Here is a 26,188-nt window from a genome sequence, read left to right on the forward strand (position 1 = left end):
ACTGCCTTCAATGTAAAGAATTTCTTCCTAATATCTACTCTGAACATCACTGCTCGCTTTTTTTCCTGACTTTTTTTCCTGACTATTCCTTAGTTTTGTATTCTTTCTGCTAGCAGCTGCATGCAACAGTCCTGGAACACACCCTGCTGCACCCTTCCTGGTTTATGTTTAGTTCAGTGCTCTGGTCGTTAGCAAGGCTGGTGGAGAAAATTGGTAATAAAGGTGTAATTTCTGGTGAGTGCAGCTTTTCCTGTCCAAAACGCAGTGGGTGGCTGAGGGACTTGTTGCAAACCAGCAACAAGTCTGGGGAAAAGCACCCATGGTGGGTCTGCTTGGTGTGTTTGAGGCATAGTGGTGTCCTCTTATGAAGCCCAAGCTGGGGTATGTGAAGATTCACAGCTGCCATCCACCAAGGAGAAAATTGGGCAAATCCTTGCAGCTGCTGCAAGGTGAGGGGGAAACATTTGCTAAAAACCAACCAAACAAAACAACCCCAAAGCAGATTTTTAAAGTAAGATGCATCTGCTGTGTGTGGTTTTCTTTGGAGGCATCAAACAGGATGGAGCCATGTCCCACACAACAAGCTGGCATGGAGATGATGAGGTGATAGCTCTGCATCCAGTGTGGTGATGCCTCCAAACCCTTCTGCTCCATAGGATATTGAGGAGAAAACCAAACCAGCATGGCCATGTGTCCCTTCTGGGGTGAGCCTCGGCCTGTCACCACACACTGGGAGAGGAGAACATTTAGTGGTGTCAGAACACCATCATTGGAGGTGTTCAGGAGGAGACTTGATGGGGTGCTTGGTGCCATGGGTTAGTTGTTTAGGTGGGTTGGATTGGTTGATGGGTTGGATGTGATGATCTTGAAGGTCTCTTCCAACCTGGTCTATTCCATTCTACTCTATTCTATTCTATTCTGGTGGTAAAACTGCAGGTGTCTCCAGGAAGCTTTGGTGGTTGGGGAAGCTGACAGTGTTACTCTGAGCTTATGTAAGGAGAGGGAAGATAAAAGGCATCCACTGCAAAAAGAACCAACTTGTGTGGGGCTGGCTTTTCTGCTCCAAATATTTTGTTTTGTTTTGCTTTTTTAAACACAATCTTGGGAGCTTTGGAATTCACATGTCTTGTGCTGGGGCTTTGGAGGTCTATATTTCTTCTGGGACTTTGGATGTTTATGACTTCTTCTGAGGCTTCAGAGGTCCATGACTTCTGCTGGGATTTTTGAGGTTTGTGATTTCTTCTGAAGCTTTGGAAGTCCATGAATCCTGCTAGGATTTTGAAAGTCTGGGACTTGTGCTGGGATCTCAAATGTCTGTGAGTTCTGCTGGGATTTTTGAGGTTTGGGATTTTGGAGGTCTGTGATTTCTTCTGGGGCTTTGGAGGTCCATGACTCCTGCTAGGATTTTGGAGGTCTGGGGTTTCTTCTGGGGCTTTGGAGGTCTGTTACTTCCCCAGGGATTTTGGAGGTCTGAGGTTTCACCTGGGCGTTACCTGTAAATTATTCTCAGTGCAGAATGTGCTCAAGGCAGCTAGGCTGGGCAGAGTGACACCACTCCGCAGCCCTCCGGGCTTCCTAGCGATGCGCGGAAAAAACGGGGGCAGCGCTGGGGGGAGGGGGGGAAAGTGGGGAAACCCGAGAGAATCGTGAAAAAACGGAGGAAGCAGCGGACGGGGAGGAGCACGGGGCTGGGGCAACAGAGCCGATCCAATCCGTGCCGAGCCGATCCGATCCGATCCGTGCCGATGGGATCTGATCTGTGCCCAGCCGCACGGGGAGGTGCCGGGCCCGCGTCCCCGCCCCTCGCCGCCGCTGCCGCTGCCGCCGCCCGCCCGCTTGCCCGGCCGGCGCTGGGAGCGCGGCGGCGGGGCTCCAAGATGGCTTTGGCCGCGCTCTGTACCCTGCTCGCCGGTTGCTGCATGGCGGCGGCGGGCAGCGGCCCCGCTGAGGCGGCGGCGGCGGCGGACACGGCGGCTAAGGAGCTGGAGTGTAAGCTGAAGAGCATCACGGTGTCGGCGCTGCCCTTCCTGCGGGAGAACGACCTCAGCATCATGCACGGCCCCTCGGCCGCCGAGCCCAAGCTCCTCTTCTCTGTACGCAACGATTTTCCCGGCGAGATGGTGGTGGTGGATGATCTGGAGAACACGGAGCTGCCTTACTTCGTGCTGGGTAGGTCTCCGGGTGGGCCTACAGACAGCGCCGGTACGCGGTTGGGTCCCCTCCCCGTAGCGGGCCCGGAGAGCATCCCCGGCGGCGGGGCTCCTCCCTGCGGCACCGGCGGTCCGTACCCTGCAGCTTCTCGGCCTCGGGGCTGCTTCACCTCATTGCAGCATCCCGGCCCTGACCGTAGCATTGGCCGCCCTACTGCAGCAACCCAGCTCCAGTGTCAGTTCTCCCCACTGCAACAGCCCAACCCCAGTCCCAGTGGTCACCCCTTTGCAGCATCCCAACCCCAGTACCAGTTCACTCTGCTGCAGCATCTCAACCTCAGTACCAGTTCACCCCGCTGCAGCATCCCAACCCTGGTACCAGTTCACCCTGCTGCAGCATCCCAGCACCCTCTGTAGCTGTGGAGATGCTGCAGGCCTGAGGTGTTGGTGTATCCCCAGGTTGTCATCTGCAGGCTTGTCTTCAGCTTGGTGCAGGGTCACTTGTGGCTTCTGCTGGCAGGAGGCCTGCAGTCCACTTCAATCATGGCTGGCTGGAGGTGAGGGCTTTGATTGTCCCCAGGCAGAGTCACCTTTCCTGCAGCCTGGTGGAAAAATATTCCAGTGCCCAGCATTTCCCACCTCACCTCTATGTGTGCCACCTCCAGTGCTCCTGCCCACAGGTCTTGGGCTTTGGCCTTCTCACATGGTCCATGTTCTTCCCACCTGCCCTAGCCAGGTCTCTGTGCTTCACCTGTTGTGTGAGGCACTTCTGCCTGAATCCGATGGGCTTGTTCAGTTTTCTTCCACTAAAACCACAACAATTTACTCCATTGTTTATGCTGGGACCAGAGCAAGGCCTCTGTTCCTTGTGCACAGGGACGTGCTTCCCTTGCCACCACCTGGAACAAGTTGCTGAGACTTTTCGCTTTCAGCAATACTAGTGCAGAACACCAGCTTCCTGCCACCACCTGCATGTAACCCCCTGGGCAAGCACCATCATCACTTCCCCAGCAGCCCCATGGGGGCTGTGCCTATCTCCTGAAAGCCTCTTCCATCCATTGCTGCTTCAGCAGCACATCAGGTGCCCTGTGAAGTTTTCAAGATGCTGCCTTCGTAGGGATGTTGGCCCAAAAAATAGGCACTAGCGTGTTGCTTTGCTTGGCATTGCCCCTCCGTGTGCAGGCAGAGTATAGTGGTGACCCCAACCTAGGTGCTCTCCCCAGTGCTTCATCACCCCCATGGCTCCCAGACCTTTCTGTGAGAAAAAAAATCCAAACAGTCCTGGGTGCTGCGTGGGCTCAGGACTCAGCACTGTGTGAGAACCCCAGTTCTCCCATGGGAATGGCAGAGGTAGGCAGGGTGCCGGTGATGCCATGGTGATGATAGGGGTATGTGGAGACACCCTGAAATGATTTACTGGAGAATGGAGACTGTGTGATGAGGGCGCAGCAGTCTGTGCTGCCCCTCATTCCCCTGGTCTGTGGGATGCTGCAGGATGCTGTGGCGGAGGCCAGAGAGCGTTGCTGTGGCAACGGGGCGGCAGCACGGCGGAGGCAGGGGGACGCACAGGCATGGCCGCTAGCCCCAAGCCACCTCCATGCCTCAAAGGGGGTATGGACCCGTGTCCTTGCCCTTTTTGGACCTGCTTCCAGAAAGCCAGACCCCAATGGGGCCTGGGATTCTGCCAGCAGAAAGCATCTGGGTGTGAGGGGGTCTCCCAGCATGGTCCTTTTCTGGCACTCTGGGGATTTCCTCTGGGACTTCTAACATTCACAAGGTGCCATATGCTGGGCAGTACAGGAAAGGACCCATCCACCCTAAAAGCTGTTGCTGTACCCAGGACTTGCTCTGCTGATGGTGGGCAGGGGTTTGCTTCTGCCTCTTTCTGCTTATGGCCACTAGACAAATATGAGGCTATTCAGTCCCATGCCAGCGTACCCTGACATCCCAGTGGTGGCTGTGGTCTTCTGGGCATCCCTGCCCAGCACATTGATCCCTCAAGAGCCTGTGGGTGCACAGCGCCACGATGGCCTTCATCATGCAGATGTTTGGGCTGTGGAGACATAGAGGTGGTCCCATCCAGGATGTTTTCCCACCCAAGATGCTGGGGCTGAGCTGGCAAAAAAGGGCACCTTATGAGCCTCCTTTTGACCAGGGCTTTGGCCTGGTGACTCCTAGGAAATGCCATGTTACATTTCCCTCCAACAGGAGAAGGGCTTGTTTTGAAGCTGGCCACTCTGCCATGGGTGGGTATTGTTGTTGTGCTGCTTTGCCTTTTGGGTGGTGGTGTGATTGTCATTATTACCATCATTATTATTACCCCTATTGTTAGCCTGGACACTGCTTTTGGATGGCAGAAGCCCTGAAGTTCATAGAGGTCTTGCAAGACCCAGACTTGTTAACTCAGAAGCTCCATCCTCTGGAGCTCGAGAGCCCCCAGTCCAAGGAACCCACGGGGCAGAGAGCATTGCTGCTGGACCTGTGTACTCAGTGAGGACAGGGCTACTTTGTGTTGATCCATGGAACCAGCAGCAGTGTTTCCATAAGGTTTGTGCATGGCTGGAGGGTCAACTGGAGCATCCCTCCAGGAACCTTGCTTCACTCAATGCTGATTGCAATGCTGTAAGCCCCAGACCTGTTAACTGTGCCCATCTTCTTGTGGTTGAACATTCAGTAATGTGCTTTAGCAGAGGGCTGGCTGCTTTAGCAGGGTGGTTGCAATTGATGATCTCCTGAGGTCCCTTGCAACCCCCACCATGCTGGGGTTCTGCAATTGATTCTGTGTGGGAGCAATAGATGATCCCCATGCACACCTCTGTGCCAGGTCTGTTTCAGGGTGTCTATACTGGGAAGGGAACTGGGTGGCTGCTCCTTCTCCTCTAGTTGTATTTCAGATCCAGGGCATATGTACAGGGAAGTGGTCCCTGAGGAGAGGGTGGCTGCCCCATTGGCTGACAGGGCCCTGGACCTGACCCCAGAGTGCTACCTTTGGGCCAGGGAGGGCCTGTCTTTGGGCTGGGAGCACCATGAAGGGCAGGTGGTGCTGCACAGGTGTTCCTGGCAGTGGCAGTTGGTCACCTTGGCTCTGCCATGTGCAACATCCTCAAGTTTGCTCCGTGCCTCAGTTTCCACACAGAGATGGTGCAGGGAGGTTGCTGTGTCAAAGTGTGCTTGTAGCAAGGAAAGAGGTGAGGGGGGAGCAGCTGGCAGATTTAGGACTGGGAAGCCTGAAGGTGGCCAGATGCCATCACTCTTCAGCTCTGGCTGTCTGCTTCAAAACTCCTCTAAACATTTCAAGTGCTGTCAACCTTGGCCAGCCTTTGTGGAGCACATGGATGTGCGTGTGGTTTCCTCTACCTTGGTGGCAGCTCCCTACCATGGTGACCAAGCTGGGCATCCTACTGATGTGCACATTGGTCAGAGGTTCTGCGCCAACTAGAGATGTGCTGGGGTCTTTGGAGAGCCATGTATGGTGCTTGCTGAAAATAAAGTGCTGGGGGTGTGCGTTGAACTGAGCATCCCAAAAATGGCTGTCACTCCCCAGCCTTGCTGACATGCTCTGGTAACATAATCAATGAGTGTGGAGGTTGTGGGCATCCCCTCATTGCTGGTGGGTGATGTGGCAGGGATTTTGATGGACCTTCCTGAGCCAAGCTGTGCTCAGGTTCACTTGTGGGGATGATTGGAGCCCAGGGGTTGTTCTGCCTGACCTGGGAGTCTACTGCATCCATTCCCTTCATGCATTTGCTTCTCTTCACTGCAGGTAGTGGCAAGCTGTGGCTCAGCTTGAGGCTGGGGGAGATGTTCTTTGGCTTGCCCTGATATGCTACTCTACAGCTTTAGCTTTGTATTTGCTTTTACCCAAAAGGGTGAGTCACTGCTTGCTACCTGCTCTCTGTGTACCATTTTTGTGTCTCAGCCCTCTCCAGCCATCCCGGTGCCAGGTGCGTTGAGTGCACGGTGCTCAGCCCTTTCAAACTTCAGGATCTCGTGGCTGCTCCCATGTTCCTTCAAAGACAGAGGGCTAGTTTTGGGGGTTATTATCTCTGGTTTATGGTGAGGGGAGGCACTTGGACAGGGCTTCACAGCTCCCTCTGCTAACAAACGCAGAGTGTTTTAATTGCGCTTGCTGCCTTCCTGCACGCGGTGCCTCGCTGCTCAGGAGCAGCTCGGCCCACGTGGTCCCCATGTGCATCACCTTTCATGCTCACACCCACAAAACCCCACAGGGTTTTGTGCATGTCTTCAAAGGGACTTGGACACCATCATTTTGCTGCAGGGCTTTTCCCACCTCCTGGGTTTTCAGGGAGCAGCACAAACAGAGGAACAGGGATGAGGCTGCCGGGCTGCCTGCATTTCAAGGTTTCATCCTGCTTTAACTCGAGGAAACTTCCATTTGGAATTGTTGCCTTTCATCTCGTCTGGTGTTTGTTGCATTAGTTATATGTATTTTTCTTTTTTTCCCTGAAGGGATGCTGAGTCTTGCTGGTTGGAGGCCATTAAGAAATGCTAATTAGCAGCTCAATATTCCCTGTCCACTAAACTTCACACCCCCTTCTTCCTCACCAGTTGGCTTGGCAGCATCCAGCTGCATTTGATATGTCATTAACTGGATTCACACTCCTGCAGGCTGCTAATTTTTTGGGGCCCCATCCTTTGCAGGTTATAAACTGGTGAGAGGGGTATTTATTAGCATCCTGGCTTCCCACAGCCCCTTGGGCTCGGTGGAGATTTGTGATGCAATTAAAAACCAGGCAGAAGATGGTGTCTTTGGCTCCTTCACTTTCTCTGAAGTGCTGTAGGTATTTGAAAATGGTCTTGGAGAAGTCTTGAAATATCTTTTTGTGTGTAAAATCGACTTGAGGAGTGAGAAAGCACAGCCAGCGGGTCGAACTTGTTCTTTCTGGCTACCAGATAATTCAACCTCTTGAAATACCCGACGGTTTCTCGTGTCCCTTTTATTTTGCCCTGAGCGCAGAGGAGCTAAAGGAGCTTTTGCTGCCTTGCTGGTTTCCAGCCCAGGTGCTGTGCCTTGAAATGGGGGCACGTCCTGACTCCCCCCCTATTCCCCATCACCCTCACGGGAGCCTTGGCATCAGAGGAAGGGAGAAGGTTCTTAACTTCAATGACTTTAATAGATTATCATAAACTCCGGCCTTAATACAAGCTGTCATGATTTCAAATTATCTTACTTTTAAATTAAATAGATTCCTTTTTAAATACAAAATCGATTCTAATTTTTTAGAGGGGTGAGATTTTTCAAAGGCACCGATGAGCTGGGCATATTTAACCGCTCTGGAATATCTCCTCAAAATATCTAATCAATTTTTTTTTTTCCCCCCCTTGGTGTTAAATCCCAGCTAAGCTCTTGGCTGTGCTGGGGGATGCTTTGGCCGTGACTTCCCCAGGTTAATAATGGGAGAGGACGTGGGGGTTGTGAGGCGGAGCACAGCGGGGATGCGGGACGCTGCTAATCGGGCTGACGGGCGGCCGGCTCGCCTGCCCGCCCCGGCTCGCCTGCCCGCCCCGGCTCTCTTTCCGGGCTCCGCGGGGAGGCGGCGAGGTACGACACCCGTCGGCTCTCATCCACCTCCTGTGTCTCTCCTTGCCGCTGCAGGCTGCAGGAGGTGGTGTCCCCTCCTGTCTGCCTTCAACCCCCAGCTCCTAAACGGAAGCAGGAGCTGTGGGGCTGCAGGGTTGTGTTATCTCCTTTTGTTCTTCCACGTCAAACGGGAAGAGCATCCTGATGAATTTTGGATGGAGGTTGCATGTCCCCACTGCTTTTGCCTCAGTCTGGGTGTTGGTGGTGGGTACCAAAGCTGGTGACACAAGGTGTATCTTCGGTCCTGGCTCTCCCACAGTGGGAAAATGGGTCTCAGGGTGTTGTGGTGCTGGTCTCCAGCTCAACTTTATTTCCAAAGGAGGTGAGAGCACCCCAATATGACCACTGGAGTCCCCCTTCCACTTCACATGTCCCCATTGAGAGGAGGGCTATGAAGATGATCAGATGGCTGGGCGCTTCTGCAGAGGCAGGCTGAGAGAGTTGAGGTTGTTCATTCTAGAGAAGAAAAGGCTCTAGGGAGACCTTAGAACAGCATTTCAATATGTGAAGGGGTCCGATAGGAAAACTGAGGAGGGACTGCTTAGAAGGGCTTGTGGCAGTATGACAAGGGGCAATGGTTTTAAACTAGAGAGGGACAGACTTAGGTTGGATAAAGTTCTTCACTATGAGGGTGGTGGAATACTGGAACAGGTTGCCCAGGAATGTGGTTGAGGCTCCATCCCTAGATATTCAAGGTCAAACTTGATGGGACCCTGAGCAACCTGATGTAGTTGAAGACGTCCCTGCTTACTGTGGGGGTGTTGGACAAGATGACCTTCAAAAGTCCCTTCCAACCTGTTGCATTCTACGATTTGTTCTGTTCTGTGGTGCCATGAGGCTGTGGCACAGCAGAAGGCTACAGTGAAGCTGGTCCCACCCTGGGACCCACAGCATTGCTCCAAGTGCAAACCTTGCACCTGGAAATGGGTGTAATAGTGAAATAATGGAGCAAATATTAAGAAATTCTTAAGTACCTAGAGAATAACTGAGTTAAATTATACCAGAGGAGCTCAATTGCCTTGCTTAGATTGATTGAATTACTAAATGAGCCTGACTAATGGAATGGAGTGGATATATCGGACTTTTACTCAAGATCCTGGAATAATTTCTCTAATAAGATTGTGAGCCATTAATTGAACTTGGCTTTGATCCTGGACACTGTCGCAGGCACTGAAACCCAGCGGTGTGATCGATGCTCCCACGTGCCTGGCCGAGGGGGTGGCTGCCAGCACCTCCCCCGCCCAGTGACTTGGAGGGTGGCCAGGAGCTTTGTTGGTCCCAGCACACCCATATCAGGACCTGAGGTGGGGAAGGGACCCTACAATACCCTTCTTTGGCAGCCCTCCTCCCCGCTGGCAAAACCCACCCTGGCAGTGGGATGTGCTTAATTCCTTTCTGCTGGCAGAAGCTGATTGTCTGACCCAGGTCCTCCCCCTGGTTCCTATTGCTGTGGGGTGAATTTGAGGTGGATGCATCTCCCATTAATCCAGGGGGGGCACTTTCATCCTACACCTTCCTGGAGTGTTTGGTACTGATGGTGGCCTGTTGTCTGTAGCATCCAATGAGGTCACACCTCAAGTACTGGGTTCAGTTTGGGGCTATGAGAAGGGCACTGAGGTGCTGGAGTGGGTCCAGAAAAGGGCAGCAAAACTGGTGAAGGGCCTGGAGAAGAGGTCTTACGAGGAGCAGCTGAGGGAACTGGGGTTCTTTAGTTGTGAGAAGAGGAGCCTGTGGGGAGACCTCATTGCCCTCTGCAGCTGCCTCAAAGGAGGCTGGAGCGAGGAGGACATTGATCTCTTCTCACATACAACAAATGACAGGACAAGAAGAAATGGCCTCAGGTTGTGCCAGGGCAGGTTCAGGTTGGATATTAGGAAAAATTTCTTCACAGAAACAGTTATCAAGCATTGGAACAGACTGCTTGGGGAGCTGGTGGAGTCACTGTCCTTGCAGGTGTTTAAAAGATGCGTGGATGTAGCACTGAGGGATGTGGTTTAGTGGTAGTGCCTTAGCAGTAGTGGTGGGATTGTGAGCTCTAGGTGAGTGGTTGGACTTGATGATCTCAAAGGACTTCTCCTGCCTCAGCAGTTATATGGTTCTATGATTCCATTCCTATGATTCTATCATTCAGAGCACTGCTGGCTACCTGGTTTGTGGTGTAAGGTAGTTCCCTTCCCATAAGTTGCCTCCTCCTTTCTTCATCAGACCTCAGTGCTGCTGCACCTCCTTTCCTCTGGGATGCTTGGGTACTTGCTTTTCACACTACAAGTGTCCTCTTGATGCTGGCAGCAGAAGCCAGTGTACCCCAAAAGGTGCCACCAAGGCCTGGGTGCTTGCAGAGCTTCCAGCAAAGAAGAGAGGGACCTGCTGAGGGGATGCATCCTGCCCTTAACCCGCCTGGGAGCACCAGGTGGGACAGGACAGGCCCATCTAATAGGATTTGGGTGCAAACTGCTGGTGGGACCCTGTTCTTACCCTTGCTCTTGCCCATGTAATGTAAATCTGACTTGTTCACATCCATTTTTTCAGCTGAAGGATGAGGCCAGAATGGGTGAGGTGACCTGCTCAGAGCACCCATACCTGGTCACAGAGCCTCCTCCATGTGATATATCCCAGCACCAGTCTCAGCTGCAAGCTTGGACAGCCCTGAAAACCCAGTGACCAGGGTGGAAAATACTACAGAAAAGTGAGCAGCATCCCTGGGAGGAGCAGAGGGTCCTCCATGGCCACACCAGGGTGAGCAAGGGTCAGAAGGGAGGCTCGGGGTGCACATCCCCATCCTTAGGGGCACCGTGCCCCCGTGCTGTGCCCATTGCTGAGCTGCTTCCTCAGAGCAGGGATTTTGGTGGCACGGCAGATGCAGAGGGGCCCTTGTAGGTTTTTTCTTTCCTTAACCAAAGAGGGGGGAAAAAAAAAAAATAAGAAATAGGGATTTTGTCTCTGGGAACCCGTTGCCATGGCAACTGCACATCCAGCTGGCTCCAGCAGCAGCGGGGCTGGGAAGGGATCTGGCTGACCCAGAAAGCAGTGGGGGGGTGGCCGTGGGGACACTTGATGGTCCACTCTTGGGCATCAGGGTCTAGCAGTGGTGGGCAGGGAAACAGTGCTCCGCTGAGGGGCTGTGAGGGGCCTGGACCCCTGTTTTCAGCTGTGCAGAGCAATGCTCCCGCTCTCTTTGATCCCTCCCTTCTCTGACTGCATCTTGGCAGAGATGCTCAGGCTGGATCCCGTTCCCAGATCTGCCTCAGTTTTGGGGTCTGGGCTCCTCGTCTGGGTGCTCCTCAAAGACCCCAAAAGCTTTGCAGCAGCATGGTTTACCCACTGGAACTGGCTGTGGTCCCAGAGGTGGAGGTGACACAACCACACAGCCCACTGATGCTCCCCCATTTTTGCCCTTCTCTGCCCACCCTGGTGGCATTTGATCCTGGGACCCATCCTATTTCCTACCATTTTATTTTATTTTATCTTGTTTTGGTTTGTTTTATTTTGTTTTATTTTCATCTTATTTTTATCTTATTTTATTTTATCTTGTTTTATTTTACCTTATTTTTATTTTATTTTATCTTATTTTTATCTTATTTTTATCTTATTTTTATCTTATTTTTATCTTATTTTTATCTTATTTTTATCTTATTTTTATCTTATTTTTATCTTATTTTTATCTTATCTTATTTTTATCTTATTTTATTTTATTTTTATCTTATTTTTATTTTATGTTATCTTATTTTATCTTATTGTATTTTATTGTATTATTTTAAAATTTAATTTCATTTCCATTTTATTTTCTTCTTTTTTTTTTTTTCTGGTTTATTTTATTTTTTGTTTTATTTTACTTTAATTTTGTATTAATTTCCCTCCCCCCCTTTCTTTTCTATTTTATTTTGTCTTGATTCTATTCTGTGTATTTTATTAATTTTATTACTTTTCTTCTTGTTTTCTTCTTTTATTTTCTGTTGTCTTTTATTTTCTATTTTATTCTGGTTTATATCCTATCTGATTCCATTTCCCCCTATTTTATATCTTAACTGGTTGCTTAGCCAGCCAAATGGAGGCTCTGAAATGATCTCACTCGGCATCTCCTTCAAATGAAGGAGTTTTTGCCTGGTGGGATTAAGGCAGTGTCTGGATGGTGACAGCTCTGTCATTTCAGACTGGCTGTCCTTTTACTTGCAAATTGCTGGGCTCAGGGCTGCTCTGCAGCCAGCCTGGCTGCGGCCCACAGCTCACCCCAAGCAGCAACACGCTAAGGGATTTGTCTAGATAAGAGAAGATTTTTGATTGCCAGGTTCTGGCTTCATGCTGAGAATGTGTCTGGAGAGAGCATCCTCTGCTCCCATGAGCCATGTTGGTGTTTCTGGTCCTGCTTTGCTGCCAGGGATGCTTGGGATCAACTTCAGGCTGTTTCCTCTTGTCATCTCACATGGAAGAAGGGATAGGAGGGGAGGAAATGGCTTCAGGTTGTGCCAGAGGACATTCAGGTTGGATATTAGGAAGAATTTCTTCGCAGGAAGTGTTCTTAAGCATTGGAACAGGCTGCCCAGGGAGGCTGTGGAGTCACCATCCCTGGGGATGTTTAGAAGATGGGTGGATGTGGTGCTTAAGGATGTGGTATAGCGGTAGTGGTTCAGCAGTAGCGGTGGGATTGTGAGATCTAGGTGAGTGGTTGGACATGATCATCTCAAAGGTCTCTTCCAACCTCAACAGTTTTGTGGTTCTATGACAGATGCTCACCTTGAGCTCTTTGCAGTCTGCTTTGGGATGTGGTCCAAGCTGACCCCATGCTTTGCCTTTCAATGGGGCCCTGTTTGCTGGTGATGGTGGGCTCAGGTTGGGATCTGAGCCTGTGTTCTGCACCACTGAATCATAGAATCCTTAAGGTTTGAGAAGACCTCTAAGATTGTCAAGTCCAACCATCAACCCAACACCACCATGCCCACTAAAACATGTCCCAGAGTGCCATGTCTACATGGTTTTTGAACACCTCCAGGGACCATGACTCCACTGCCTCCCTGGGCAGCCTGTTCCAATGCCTGAGCACCCTTGCAGGAAATACATTTCTCCTGATAACCAACCTAAACCTCCCTTGGTGTAGCTCTTGTCCTATCACCTGATACCAAGGAGAAGAGACTGACTCTCTCCTCAATACAACTTTCTTTAAGAGGAGGTCTCTCCTCAGCCTCCTTTTCTCCAGATTAAGCACTCCCAGTTCCCTCAGACACATGTCCTGTCTGGAGAGCCTGAGATCTGCTGGGGCACAGGCAAAGACTTTTTTCAACATTTATAATTGAAAAGGGGGCAAAGGGTCCTTAAGGAACTCTCTAGCTGGTGGTGGCACATTGACCACAGAAGTTTGGGGTCTGCAGCCCCAATGCAAGAGGAGATATGGTCCCTGGCTGGCTCAGAGGCATTTCAGTGATTAGGATGACTAAAGACCATGGCAGAGCAAGCAGCCATGGGGATGCAGAGAGCTGGCTTTGCTGCTGCAGGGAGCTAATGCAGCTGAAAACTAACCTGGTGGAGGGAAGGAGTTGAAGAAGGGCTGGAGAAGGCAGCAAGAGATGTTGAGGAGACCCTGCCTGTGCTCTTGGTTAGACACATCGATTCGGCTTGGCCTCATGAACACTGTGTTGCCTTGGGAGTGCTGTTCTGTGGTCCAAGAGAAACCATTGCCTGGCCGCTGGAGCTCTTTGGGATGAAGACCTGCCTGGTGGGCAGGGGAAAATGCACATAGGTAGGACCTTAATAGAGTCAAAGAGTGATGGGTGTTGGAAGGGATCGCTGAAGTTCATCGAGGTCAACCCCACTGCCAAAGCAGGAGCACATAGTACAGGTCACACAGGAATGCATTCAGATGGGTCTTGGAAGTACTGAGAGAAGGAGACTCCACCACCTCTCTGGGCAGCCTGCTCCAGGGCTCCACTACCCTCGCAGTAAAGAATTTTTCCTTATGTTGAAGTGGAACTTCTGTGTTTCAGTTTGTATTCATTGCCCCTTGTCCTATTGCAGGGCACCACTGAGATGGGACTGGCCCCTTCTTTTTGACACCCACCCTTCAGATATTTATAAACATAAATAATATCTCCTCTCAATCTTCTCTTTTCCAGGCAAAACAGCTCCAGGTCTCTCAGCCTTTCCTCCTAAGAGAGGTGTTCCAGTCCCTTCATCATCCTCACAGCCACCACTTGGATGCTTTCTAGTCTATCCCCATCCCTCTGGGGTCTATCCCCTCATCTGGGGAGCCCAGAACTGGACACAATACTCCAGATGTAGTCTCACCAGGGCAGAGTAGAGGAGAAGGACAGTCTCCCTTTACCTGCTGGCCGTGTTCTTCTTAATGCACCCCAGGATACCATTTGCCTTCTTGTCCCCGAGGGCATATTGCTGTCCCATGGATCATAGAATCATAGAATCAATAAGGTTGGAAAAGACCTCAAAGATCATCAAGTTCTGGGCCCCTCAGTTTAAGAAGGACATCGAGACACTTGAACGTGTCCACAGAAGGGCAACAAGGCTGGGGAGAGGCCTTGAGCACAAGCCCTATGAGGAGAGGCTGAGGGAGCTGGGATTGTTTAGCCTGGAGAAGAGGAGGCTCAGGGGAGACCTCATTGCCCTCTACAACCACCTGAAAGGTGGTTGTAGACAGGCAGAGGTTGGTCTCTTCTCCCAGACAACCAGCACCAGAACAAGGGGACACAGTCTCAAGCTGCACCAGGGGAGGTTTAGACTCGAGGTGAGGAGAAAGTTCTTCACCGAGCGAGTCGTTCGTCATTGGAATGTGCTGCCCAGAGAGGTGGTGGAGTCACCGTCCCTGGAGGTGTTCAAGGGGAGATTGGACGTGGCGCTTGGTGCCATGGTCTAGTCGTGAGGTCTGTTGGGACAGGTTGGACTCGATGATCCCTGGGGTCTCTTCCAACCTTAGTTATACTGTGATACTGTGAAGTCCAACCTGTCACCCAAGAAGTCATGACTGCTAAGCCACGTCCAGTCCCCTCTTGACTTATTGTGCACCAGAACTCCAAGGTCCTTCTTTGTGGAGCTGCTTTTCCAGCAGGTCAACCCCTAACCTGCACTGGTGCACGGTGGTGTTCCTGCCCAGCTGCAGGATTCCACACTTACCCATGTTAAACCTCCTTAGGTTCCCCTTTGCCTGGCTCTCCAGTCTGCCCAGAACTTGCTTTCTGGGAGCGTTCTCTTGCGCCCCTGCCCCCCCTCCCCTGCCCATAAACCCGGCCACGATGTCACTGTCACAGCACAGTGGCTGCTTGGGAAAGCACATATTAGCAACCCCGAAATATCCTGGGGACAGGCTGTGGTGTGATGGGAGACGGTTACCATGGAAACCTGCCTAAAAAAATAAAAAAGGAAGAAAGGAGGGAAAAAAAACCCACCCCAAATTTAAAGCAACCCTTGTAGCTCAGAGGAACTGTAGGCCTTATTATGGGTTTTGGCACACACCTCTCCTCCCCCCCCCCCCCCCCCCCCCCCCCCCCCCCCTTTTCTTTCTTTTATTTGTTCCAGCTAAAAGCTCCAGGAGACAAGGCAATTAATTTGAACATCCCAAGGGGAGCGAGAGAGGAAGGGCACAGTGCTGGGAACCACAGCCTGGGCTGGTGGGCTCCTGGTACTTCCCGGTGCCAAAGCCCCACAGCCACCCAATGCCCTCCCTTTAATGAGGTTTCTCCACCCCGTGGTGGATTTTTATCATGGGTTTTCAGAAGGCTTAAAACTCCCCTTCCTAGCTCTGTAGCCAGACTGTGAGAATTGACTACAGGGCACAGATTCAGCATGGGGGTGGGAGGCTCAAGGCTGGTTGGGGTGATTTGTGTGGCATCATGAGGTGGTGGCCTTTCTCCTGCCAAGAAGAGTAGTGTCATGGCAGGGGGGGTCCTGCTGGCATCAGCCAAGCTGGATGACTTCAGTGGGCAAGAGATGCTTGGGAAAGGAGACATTGTGTTCCCAAATTTTAATGCCAGGGTCAATTTGCAGCTACAGTTGCAGGGTCCCAGAGGGGCTAAGTTTGGCTCAGGGCAGACTTTAAATTGCTGCTGTGCCTTTGGCCCATCCTCTCCTCTAATGATGTCCCCAGTGTCCACAGCTGCTGGGGCATCTCCTGAAAATGTCAGCTTTGGAGCAGAGAAGCCCATCATACCTCCCACTGCCCCAGGCTGGCCCCAAGCTTCTCTGGGCCCTGCTTTCCCAGTGGTGGTTTTGCTGGTGTGGAGCTGTTTTCCCATCCCAGAGCTGCAGCTCCCCAACCTTTCCTCTGTGGCTGAGACATAAATAGCTGGGCTCTGGCTTTGGCTGCTCTGGAGAGCTCTGGAGAGGAGTGGTGATGGGCCTTGAGAACTGTCACACTGCTGTGGAGTTGCTGGCTTTCTTGCTGGCCAAAGGGACAGACCAAGGAGTTTGTCTTTGCAGACATGACACATGTGGACTGGGAATTTAGGGATGGATAAGAAGTGTCTCTGCCAGCCTGCAAGACAGGAGCTGCAGGGGTTGCATCCCAAGGTGCAGCTCCAGCCAGGCTGGGATGAGTGTCCAAGAATGCACAAGCAAGATGGTGCCTTCCAGGTAAAAAGTGGAACCAATTTTATTGACTTTTCAGCAGGAGCTGCTCTTGTCCTGGGTGTGTGGCACTTCTGGTACACTCAGGACCTTGATGGGCAGGAGAAATAGCGTGGCTCCCTCAGGAGATGGTAGAAACATCTGTGATGGGATCTCATTGGAGACATTGAGCCCACTTGGTCAGTCTTGGGCCTGAGCTGGCTTCCACAGCTTTTTATTGACATGTTTCCCCCCTTTCTTGCTTGCCAAGTAAGGCACATAACAGCTGGAAGAGTCAGCCTCAAACTGCTCACTAACTATCAGCACAAACTGGGGTGAAGGGATGTCCCATGGACACAGAGGCTGCCACACAGAGGTTCCTGGCATGGATGTGGTGCACATCTGCATGTGGGATGGTGATGCTATGGTCAGCTTGGGTTAGATCTGGCCTCGTTGTAACTAAAGCTTGGTGCTGGGGAGGGAGAACTTTTCATGTACTGCTGAATGCCTGTGAAACACAGTCACAGAGTCATAAAATGGTAGGGGTTGGAAGGGACCTCTGGAGATCAAGTCCAACCCCCCTGCTAAAGCAGGATCAGCTATAGCAGGTCACACAGGAATGCATTCAGACAGGTCTCAAAAGTCTCTAGAGAAGGAGACTCCACAACCTCTGGCGAGCCTGCTCGAGGGCTTTGTTGCCCTTGCAGTAAAGAAGTTTTACCTCATATTGAGGTAGAACTTCCTGTGGTCTATTTTGTATCCATTGCCCCTTGTCCTATCACAGGACACCATTGAAAAGAGACTGTCCCCTTGCCATGGGTGTGAGCTGCAGCATCTCTGGTGGCTTCAAGAAGGCCAGTAAGAGATGGCACCAGCACAGTGCACAGTGTCCATTAAAGCACCTATTGGAGCAAATGACAGCAGGAATGAATGGCTGGTTTCACACTGAGTGGCAGCATCTGTGTCCTGGGAACAGCACTGCAGGGGCCATGTGTGTTCAGTGGGTTTCTGTCCAAGGAAGGGAGGAGGTGGCAGGCCAGCTCCTGGAGCCCCACAGCCCATGGGGTTAAAGCAAAGATGTGGCCAGCAGTGCAGGAGTTTGCAGCTAAATGATGCTCAGAGTGGGGCAGGGCTCTTTGCTCTGGAGATAGCAAAAATGCAGCTCACTCCTCACCTTGATTTAATCTTCTTTGCCTACAGAAATACTCTTTGTTTGCCTACAGAAATACTGTTTGTTTGCCTACAGAAATACTCTTTGTTTGCCAAGATGAGTTGCAAAAGGGGAAGAAATCCCTGGTCATGGAGGTGTTGTCTTGGCTGGGGTGACGCTCAGCACTTGGCTGGGCTGGAGCATCGTGGCTCCATGCTCTTTGTTCTGGCCATCCCAGATTTCAGCCTTGGAGTAAGAAATAAGTAGATGTTCCTCCTTTTTTGTTGTTGTTGTCCCCCCACCCCCCTGCCATGTAAATGTGGTTCTTACCCTGGGATTTCCTCCTTCCTCCCAAGTGTGGGAGCAGTGCCTGAGCAGCCCGGCAGGTCGATGTAGGCAGGGTGGTGGTGCTGTGTGATCACGTTAAAGCTGATGGGTGCTGAGGCTGAGGAGCATTGTTACATAATGTGGACTGCAATGCAGAAGCTCTTGCTTAATTTTTAATTAGCCAATTGCTGCACGTACGTAGCGCTCGACCTGGGAAGCCCCTGGGCACGTCTGAGGGGGCTTAGCTGGTGAAGGTGATGGGGAAGCCTTCCCTCGGGTTCCTCTCCCTCCTGGCACAGCGGGAAGGAGTATCCCCGTGGCTCTGGTGTGCACGGCAGAAGGGCTGAGCTGTGGTGGCTTGGGAACGATGTTCAGCAGCTGTGTTGCAGACCAAGGGGTGTCCTATTACTCTGTCCAGTTTTGGGCTCCCCAGTTCAAGAGGGACAGGGATGAAGTGTCCAGTGGTGGCTACAAGGATGATGAAGGGACTGGAACACCTCTCTTGTGAGGAAAGGCTGAGAGACCTGGAGCTATTTTGCCTGGAAAAGAGAGGACTGAGAGGAGATCTTGTTAATGTTTATAAATATCTGAAGGGTGGGTGTCAAGAAGAAGGGGACAGCCTCTTTTCAATGGTGCCCTGTGACAGGACAAGGGGCAATGAATACAAACTGGAAGTTCCACCTCAACAGAAGGTAAAAATTCTTTGCTGTAAGGGTGATGGAGCACTGGAGTAGGCTGCCCAGAGAGGTGGTGGAGTCTCATCTAGAGAATTTCAAGACCTGTCTGGATGCATTCCTGTGTGACCTGCCCTAAGTGATCCTGCTTTAGAAGCGGGGCTGGACTCGATGATCTCTGGAGGTCCCTTCCAACTCTTACCATTCTTTGAGTCTATTGAAGGGTGGGGGAGGTCTGCAAAGGTCTTTGGGGATTCTCTGGGTTGCAGTGTTAGGTAAATGCAGTGTTGGGTTGCATTCAGATGTCTTGAAGCTGCTGGTTAAAGAGCCCTGAGTGCCTCCTGTGCTGAGTTTGTTGGAATGCAGGAGAAATGATGAAGGAGCTGTTGTAGACCTCAGCTATGAAGCATCATTTCTTCCCCTCCCTATTTCTTCTCCTCTTTCAAATTCCCACTCTGCACTTTCTGTCCTTCCTATAAAGGCAGCTGCCTTGGAGCAGATTAGGCTTCAAAGTTCCCAAAATAACAAAGGTTAACAAAAAATTTAAAAATATAAAGAAGATGCAGAGGGTTTGCTACAAGATGATGCCCCACTTGGACCCAGACCTGGAGCTTCAAGAGCACCCTGCAGCATCCATGGTTGGACATCTGAATGGGCAGGGTCCTGATTTCATCCTCCTAAAGTCCAGGGAAATTTTGCAGTAGCCAGGCTGAGGCTGCAGGTGATTGCAACCACTGACAGTGCTTGGAGTCCTGCTGCTTTTGATAGCCATGTGGGCAATCTAGGGAATGTCTCTCACAGAAGAGAAGCTTGTGGTGGCTATAGTGATGGGTAAGTCTGTGCAGGTGAGATGGTTGTCCCCAGGGCTGTGTCCCGTACCCACCAGCCCTGTCTTCTATCCTCCTCATGGGGAGGTTCTGTGCTCAACACAAGGCTTTGTGGTTCTGCTGGCTCTGCTGATTTATCTAGCTCGTCAATATGACAATTATATACACCTGCAGATTTAATTACCTCCATTTTCGTCAGGCAGCGGCGGATTTATGCCTCTCTTCTGTTCCTGTAAATCTGAAACGAGCTTGACTAGACCCAAAAGTCTTCCCATTGATCACTGTGCACTGGCTGAGCTCTGGCCCTCTTGACAAGCTCTTCTTTCAAGAGTGATAAATTCAAGATGTACAGTTAACTTTGTCCCCTTCTACATCTTTCATCCTTCGTCTTCTTCTTTTTTCCCCCTTAATTCCTTCTCCCTGTTATCTTTCAAAGCCTCGCCACAAACTTGAGAGTGGAGCCTGAAATCAAGGAGGAGCTCTTAAGCACCAAAGAGTTTATGACCTGCCCTCAGTGATCCTGCTTTGGCAGAGGGGTTGGGCTTGATGATCTCCAGATGTTCCTTCCAACCCCTACTGATCTTTGAGTCTGTTGAGTGGTGGGAGAAGGGATGCAGGTCTGCAAAGGTTGTTGGGGTTTCTCTGGGTTGCAGTTGTTAGGAAAATGGAAGACATTAAGCTGCAGTTTGCAATAGCCTATACCTGCCTTCTCCATCTTGGTATGGGTCAGGGGTGAGAATTTGTTCTGTCCCCAAGATCAGCATCAGCCCCTCCAGGGAGGTGGGAGAAAGAGGAGGAGGATCTCTTGGAAAAACTCTTGGCCTCACTATTGGCAGGAGAGTGGATAGGGTTATTTTGGTTCCACCTGGGAGGGTCACCTCAACCCTCCCATGTCCCAGAAGACTAGCAGGTCCTGAGTTTCATGGAATCATAGAATGGTAGGGTTGGAAGGGACCACTGAAGATCATCGAGGTCAACCCCCCTGCCAAAGCAGGATCACTTGGGGCAGGTCACACAGGAACACATCTAGATGGGTTTTAAAAGTCTCTAGAGGAGACTCCACTTTCCCCCCAGAAGATGAGGAATGGATGTCATGAGAAGTCCAGAATAATGACTGATTTGCCTGACCTCTTGGCTTCAGCACAATGAGTGCTCAAACAAATTGGTCTGCAGGAGCAGGCTGAAGTTTACCCTTGAAGTGAAGTCCATGTCACCGCTGCAGTGCCTTCCCCTGCCTGTCCCACCACCTCCTCTGCCTGACCTCTCCTGTACGATATGCTCTAATGTCTCACTAAGTGGCTGGCAGATGGGCTGGAGTGGCTGCCTGTTACCTTCCCTGCCAGCCCCTGATGGATATAAATAGCCCTTTGCCTCCCCCTGAAAAATTGCTGCCTTGGCTTGGAAAGCTGAAGGTAATCTTGGCAGGTGTCTTGGGTCTGGAGGATCCAACAGCATGGATGGCTGGGGTCTGGAGAGGAGCTGTTGCCAGTTAGGTGTTGAGAGGTCTCAAAGGGAAGGAGGTGTCTTGGGGTCTCCTTAACCTAGTGAGGCATTGCTTGGATGAGCAGAAGGTCTCAGCTCCTCCTGAAAGGGTACGTGGATGTGGGATTTGTCCTCAAAGGGTGTCCTGGGTAGCACTTACTAGCTTTGCAGACACCCTCCATCCCCAAGACACTCAACAGTGTGGGGGGCAGCAGGTGGGTGGTCCCTTGGCATGAGTAGCCCTGTGCTGCAGGGCTTTTTCAAGGGGCGAGCTGCACCTGAGCTGTCTGGTAGCTGCTGGTGCCTCTTTCTTCCCTGAATTCAGTTCCTTTCTCAGAGCTTTCATAATTCATAGCAGATGAAACAGAGCCTGTTGTTAGTTTTCACACCTCTAATCCCTGCAAAGCAAGAAGTGGTGAGCAATTGTCACTTTTCCCTCTGCTCCTCTGGGCTTCATGGGTTTATAGGCTTTGGTCATGGCCCTACTCAGTTGTTTGTTTTTCTTGCTGAGAAGTCCTCATGCAGTTGGTATCTCCTTTCCACAAAGCCACTTGTGGCCCCTCAGTTTAGGAGAGGTGTTGAGTTGCTGGAACGTGTCCAGAGAAGGGCAACAAAGCTGGGGAGGGGTCTGGAGCACAAGCCCTATGAGGAGAGAGTAGAATAGAATAGAATAGGATAGAATAGGATAGGATAGGATAGGATAGGATAGGATAGGATAGGATAGGATAGGATAGAATGGAATAGAATAGACCAGGTTGGAAGAGACCTTCAAGATCATCATGTCCAACCCATCAACCAATCCAACCCACCTAATCAACTAATCCATGGCACCAAGCACCCTATCAAGTCTCCTCCTGAACACCTCCAGTGATGGTGACTCCACCACCTCTCCAGGCAGCCCATGAGGGAGCTGGGGTTGCTTAGCCTGGAGAAGAGGAGGCTCAAGGAAGACCTTACTGCTGTCTACAACTACCTGAAGGGAGGTAGTAGCCAGGTGGGGGTTGGTCTCTTCTCCCAGGCAACCAGCAGCAGAACAAGAGGACACAGTCTCAAGCTGCACCAGGGGAGGTTTAAGCTGGATGTTAGGAAGAAGTTCTTCATAGAAAGAGTGATTGGCCATTGGAATGTGCTGCCCAGGGAGGTAGTGGAGTCACCATCACTGGAGGTGTTTAGGAAGAGACTGGGTGGGGTGCTTGGTGCCATGGTTTAGTTGATTAGATGGTGTTGGATGATAGGTTGGACTCAAAGATCTCAAAGGTCTTTTCCAACCTGGTTAATTCTATTCTATTCTATTCTATTCTATTCTATTCTATTCTATTCTATTCTATTCTATTCTATTCTATTCTATTCTATTCTATTCTATTCTAATCTCATCTTCCTTGTACCCCTCCTCCAAACCTTCCAAGCATTGCCTTCTCTGTTACGAGATGGCTGACCTGAATACCACTTGTAGGATTCAAGATCAACTCGCTTTTACCAAAGCTGAATTTCACCTGCCCACTTCCTTGCCCACTTTTCCTTCCAGCACTTTGCAGATTTAGCTTTGTGGAGACTAAATTTAGCGTCGGTGACCAACTTTGTCATTCGCTTCCTCTTGCAGAGTGTTCCTGAACAGCCGAGGTCCTGACAAATATCTCCATGGGGCTTCTTGGTAACCTCCTTTCATTGTGAGCACCAACCTCTTCTTCCACCCCCACCTGGTGGGCATCAAGAGGACTTTGCCTCTTATCCCAACCCCACTTAAGGTGCTGTGGGAAACTTTGAGGGTGGATTCTGAGAAGGGCTCTTTGAAATGAGTGCATCAAAGTGGATCCCCCTTATCTACTGGCTTACAGTGCTGTGTGACCCATATTTACCCATGCACTTACCAGTTCCTCCCACAAACTGTCCAGAGCAGAAGTAGGTTTTACTGGTCTGTAATTTCTGTGATGTGCAAAGAGCTTTTTTAAGAGATTGGGGTCTCCTCTGCCAAGTTGTTCTCTGGTTTATCACCCTTTCTGAGTGATAGCTGCTGTGTTGGTGGAGTCCATCAGCCATCCTCCTCCACTGCTCATAGGTGAGTGCCATCTGGGCTGAAGGTTTCATGCTCTCCATCTCACTGATGTGCTGGGAGGTGATTTAGCCAGGGCAGTAATTTTCCGTGGCTGATTGGGAACTTCTCCATCGTTTGGGCTCTTTCTGTGGAGACCTGGGCTTCTCTCTGGAAGATGTAGCATTGCAGGGTTGGGTGTCAGCTAGAAATGTGGTCCATTCTGGGCTTTAAATATCAACCTTGCATCTCAGATGTTCCTGTCACACGTCCTCTTTTATTTTGCTTTTGCTCACTGTCATGGTGTGGGGCTTTACATGACAATGTATCCTGAGTGCTGGTCCAGGAGGTGGCTTTGTCTCTCCGCCCCACCTCTGTAGTTCATGATTATGGTAGATGGGGCCAAACTAACAAAACAGGAGTGAAAATCAAACACCAGCAGCTGTCCCAGCTTGCCCATGGCAGCCACACACAGTAGCCAGGCTTTTCCCCAGGTTTGTTTTGGGTCAAAAATGACAAATGTGGTGAGAAAGAAGCCTCGGAAAGGTCATCACACAGGTGCAGCTGGACGCGTCCTCGGGTCTGCAGGGAAGAGCAGGGCACTGGGGCATGGCACGTCGTAAGGTCAGGAGCTGCAGAGCAAAGCTGGTCAGCTCAGACTGATTCATGATGAATCAGTGTCCTTCACTCTGCAAATGAATGTCACTCCCATGTGGCACAGTGTCACTCCTGGAGTGATGGAGGGGTTTGTTTTTAAAGAAAGGGACAAATTAGGATTATGGCATATTCAGGACAGCAATCCCAGTTCAAGGCTAAAACGTGGCTACAGTTTGGAAATCTCAGTCCTTGCTGACCTTCCTAAAAGCAAAGTCACCCTGCACTTCAAGGAGAAACCTGGTTAGCTGTCAGCCTTGCTGTGACAGCTAATGTCTTCACGTGTAGCAGCCCCAGGTGCAGAGCTCGTGGTGGGGTGATCTCTCTGACCTAGCCAGAGAGTGCCTGCAGACACAGCCAGTGCCTCTTCCTTGAATCACAGAATCAATCATGGTTGGAAGGGATCTCTGACGCTCACCTAGTCCAACCCTGCCCTGCTAAAGCAGGGTCACCCACAGCAGGTTGCCCAGGATCACAATGTCCAGGTGGAATCTCTCCAGAGGAGACTTCACAACCTCTCTGGGCAGCCTGCTCCTGGGCTCCAGCACCCTCACAGCAAAGATGCTTTTCCTTCTGTTCAGATAGAACTTTCTGGGTTCCAGTTTGTGCCCATTGCCTCTTGTCCTGTCATTGGGCACCACTGAAAATAGTCTGGCCCTATCCTGAAGGGTGAGGACCCTTTAGCTATTGATCAGCATTGATTATATTCCCTCTCAGGCTGCTCTTCTCCAGGCTAAACAGCCCCAGGTCTCTCAGCCTTTTCTCCTCACTGAGATGCTCCAATCCCTCAGCATCTCAGTAGCCTCTGCTGGACTCTCCCCAGTAGTTGTCTCTCTTTAACTGGGCAGCCCAGAACTGGGCACAACACTCCAGATTAGAGGGGGAGGAGAACCTCCCTTGATCTTCTGCTGGCCACATTTTTTTTTAATGCACCCTAGGATACCATTGACCTTCTTGGTCACAGGAGCTCATTGCTGGCTCCTAGTAAACTTGTTGTCCACTGGCTCTTTGAGGTCCTTCTCCACAGAGCTGCTTTCCAGCAGGTCAACCCCTCACCTGTACTGGTGCAGGGAGTTACTCCTCCTCAGGTACAGGACCCCACACTTAACCTTGTTGAGCATTACATCCTCTCATGTCTATGGGCCTTTTGGACATGTTGCCCCAGGTGCCTTCTGCCACGTGACAGATAAAACAGTTGAAGTGAGGTTCGTGTTTGCTGGTAGGGAGGAGCTGGAGTGTCTCGGAAAGGCAGAATGACCTACAGAATGAGCTCGTTTTCTTACCGGAGAGTGGAGACAGGGTGGGGGGAAAAAAAAGGGAAATAAAATAGAGACAGTCAGTGATGGATGTGATTTTTTTTAACTGGGCCCATAAAAGCAAGAATATTATGCCATGAAAGATGTGTCAGTAAAACCTCGGAAGTGAAAACGAGTTAAATGTCAGGACATGCTTCTTGACATCTGGATTGATAGGTCTGAGGACCCAACAGAAAGTGTGAGCGGTTCCTGGTGGGAAGGTCTCCTGTCCTGCTTCAGGCATTGGAGACCCTTGGAGAAGTGCAGGGTCGGGGCTTGCTTAGCCTTGTTAGAGTCCTTTGAAGGAGGTGCAAGGTTTAAACATGCAGCATAAACCTTTGCTAATGGGGAAATGAAATAAAAGCACAGCCAGGTTCTGGATGGAAAATAAGCCAGGTTTAAATGTTAATGAGGAAATCCAAGTCCGAGTTGAAACCTGCACTCTGCTGTATGCAATGGGTCAGCATAGACTCTGGCAGAGGTCATTTGACTAATTGGAGATGTCTATTAGTGCAAAATGCTTCCAAATGAGAAGGAAAATAGTTTTGCTGGGTTTTTTTCCCATCAAAATGCTTGTGTGCATTTTTGAGGAGAGCTGCTCTCCTTGTGTGCCATGGTGCTGGGCCTTGGCAAGGAGACAAGGGTGTGGGAATGGGTCCATGTTGATGTTGAGCTCAGGGGCAATGGTTTCAGTGTTGCACCAGCTCAGGTGCAGAAGTGGGCTGTGATGGAGGTGTTTCCTTTCAAAAGTGGGAGATGCAAAGGTGTTGCCTCCCAAAGTTGTGAGACGCAGAGGAAGCACGAGGTTTGCTTCAGGTGGGACAGCTCTCCCTAGGAAAATGAGCTTATTTGGGTTGATCAGTAATGAAGCAGGCATAAATCCACCTACCAGCAACTTCATCTGGACTTTCATCCTCTCCTCAGTTTGCTCCTCTACAACCTTTTCTTCCCTCCTCCCTCCCCTCGCAGATGGTCTGGGAGGGGAGTAGCTGCGGCGGTTATGTTGAAAGCATCAGCCAAGGTCTGTGGAGGCTGCTGCTCCTGTAGATATGAAGGACCTGGGCCACGTTTGATACCAGGTGAATGAGGCATAGCCTAATTAGTGGTCTCCTACTGTTATTAACCCCTGACTCAGGCAGGCTATTTTTTAACAGAAGGGGCAAGAAGTTAATACTGGTGCTAATGGCTTCATGGCCAAGGCCTTAATGAAAGCCATGCAGAGACCAGGCCTATCATCAATATCTTTCAAACTTTGAACTTGAAATTATCCTCTCCCCTCCCTGCTCTTTAGAGGAGTTGTTTTTTTCTGCCCACTTACCCACCTTCTCTGGTGTCTTTTGGCCCCACAGCATAAGCTGGCTGCCAGGATTGGCACATGCCAACCCCATGGCAAAGCTGAACTCCATCTAGATAAATGGCCCCAGTTGGCTACATGGGTTGTTATAGCATCTCCC

The 26,188-nt window shown here is 50.8% G+C and overlaps 1 protein-coding gene across 1 annotated transcript in view; it reads left to right on the forward strand.

Moving 5' to 3' along the window:
- The first annotated feature begins 1,830 nt into the window (after nt 1-1,830).
- ASTN1 (astrotactin 1) overlaps nt 1,831-26,188 on the forward strand; it is a 70,019-nt gene continuing 45,661 nt past the window's right edge. Inside the window, exon 1 of the mRNA XM_009904079.2 lies at nt 1,831-2,169. Within this exon, the coding sequence (XP_009902381.2) occupies nt 1,878-2,169 (292 nt within the window). The 5' untranslated portion in view covers nt 1,831-1,877. The remainder of the gene's footprint in view (nt 2,170-26,188) is intronic.

This window comes from Dryobates pubescens, chromosome 11 (assembly GCF_014839835.1).
Source record: "Dryobates pubescens isolate bDryPub1 chromosome 11, bDryPub1.pri, whole genome shotgun sequence".
Taxonomy (NCBI): Eukaryota; Metazoa; Chordata; class Aves; order Piciformes; family Picidae; genus Dryobates; species Dryobates pubescens.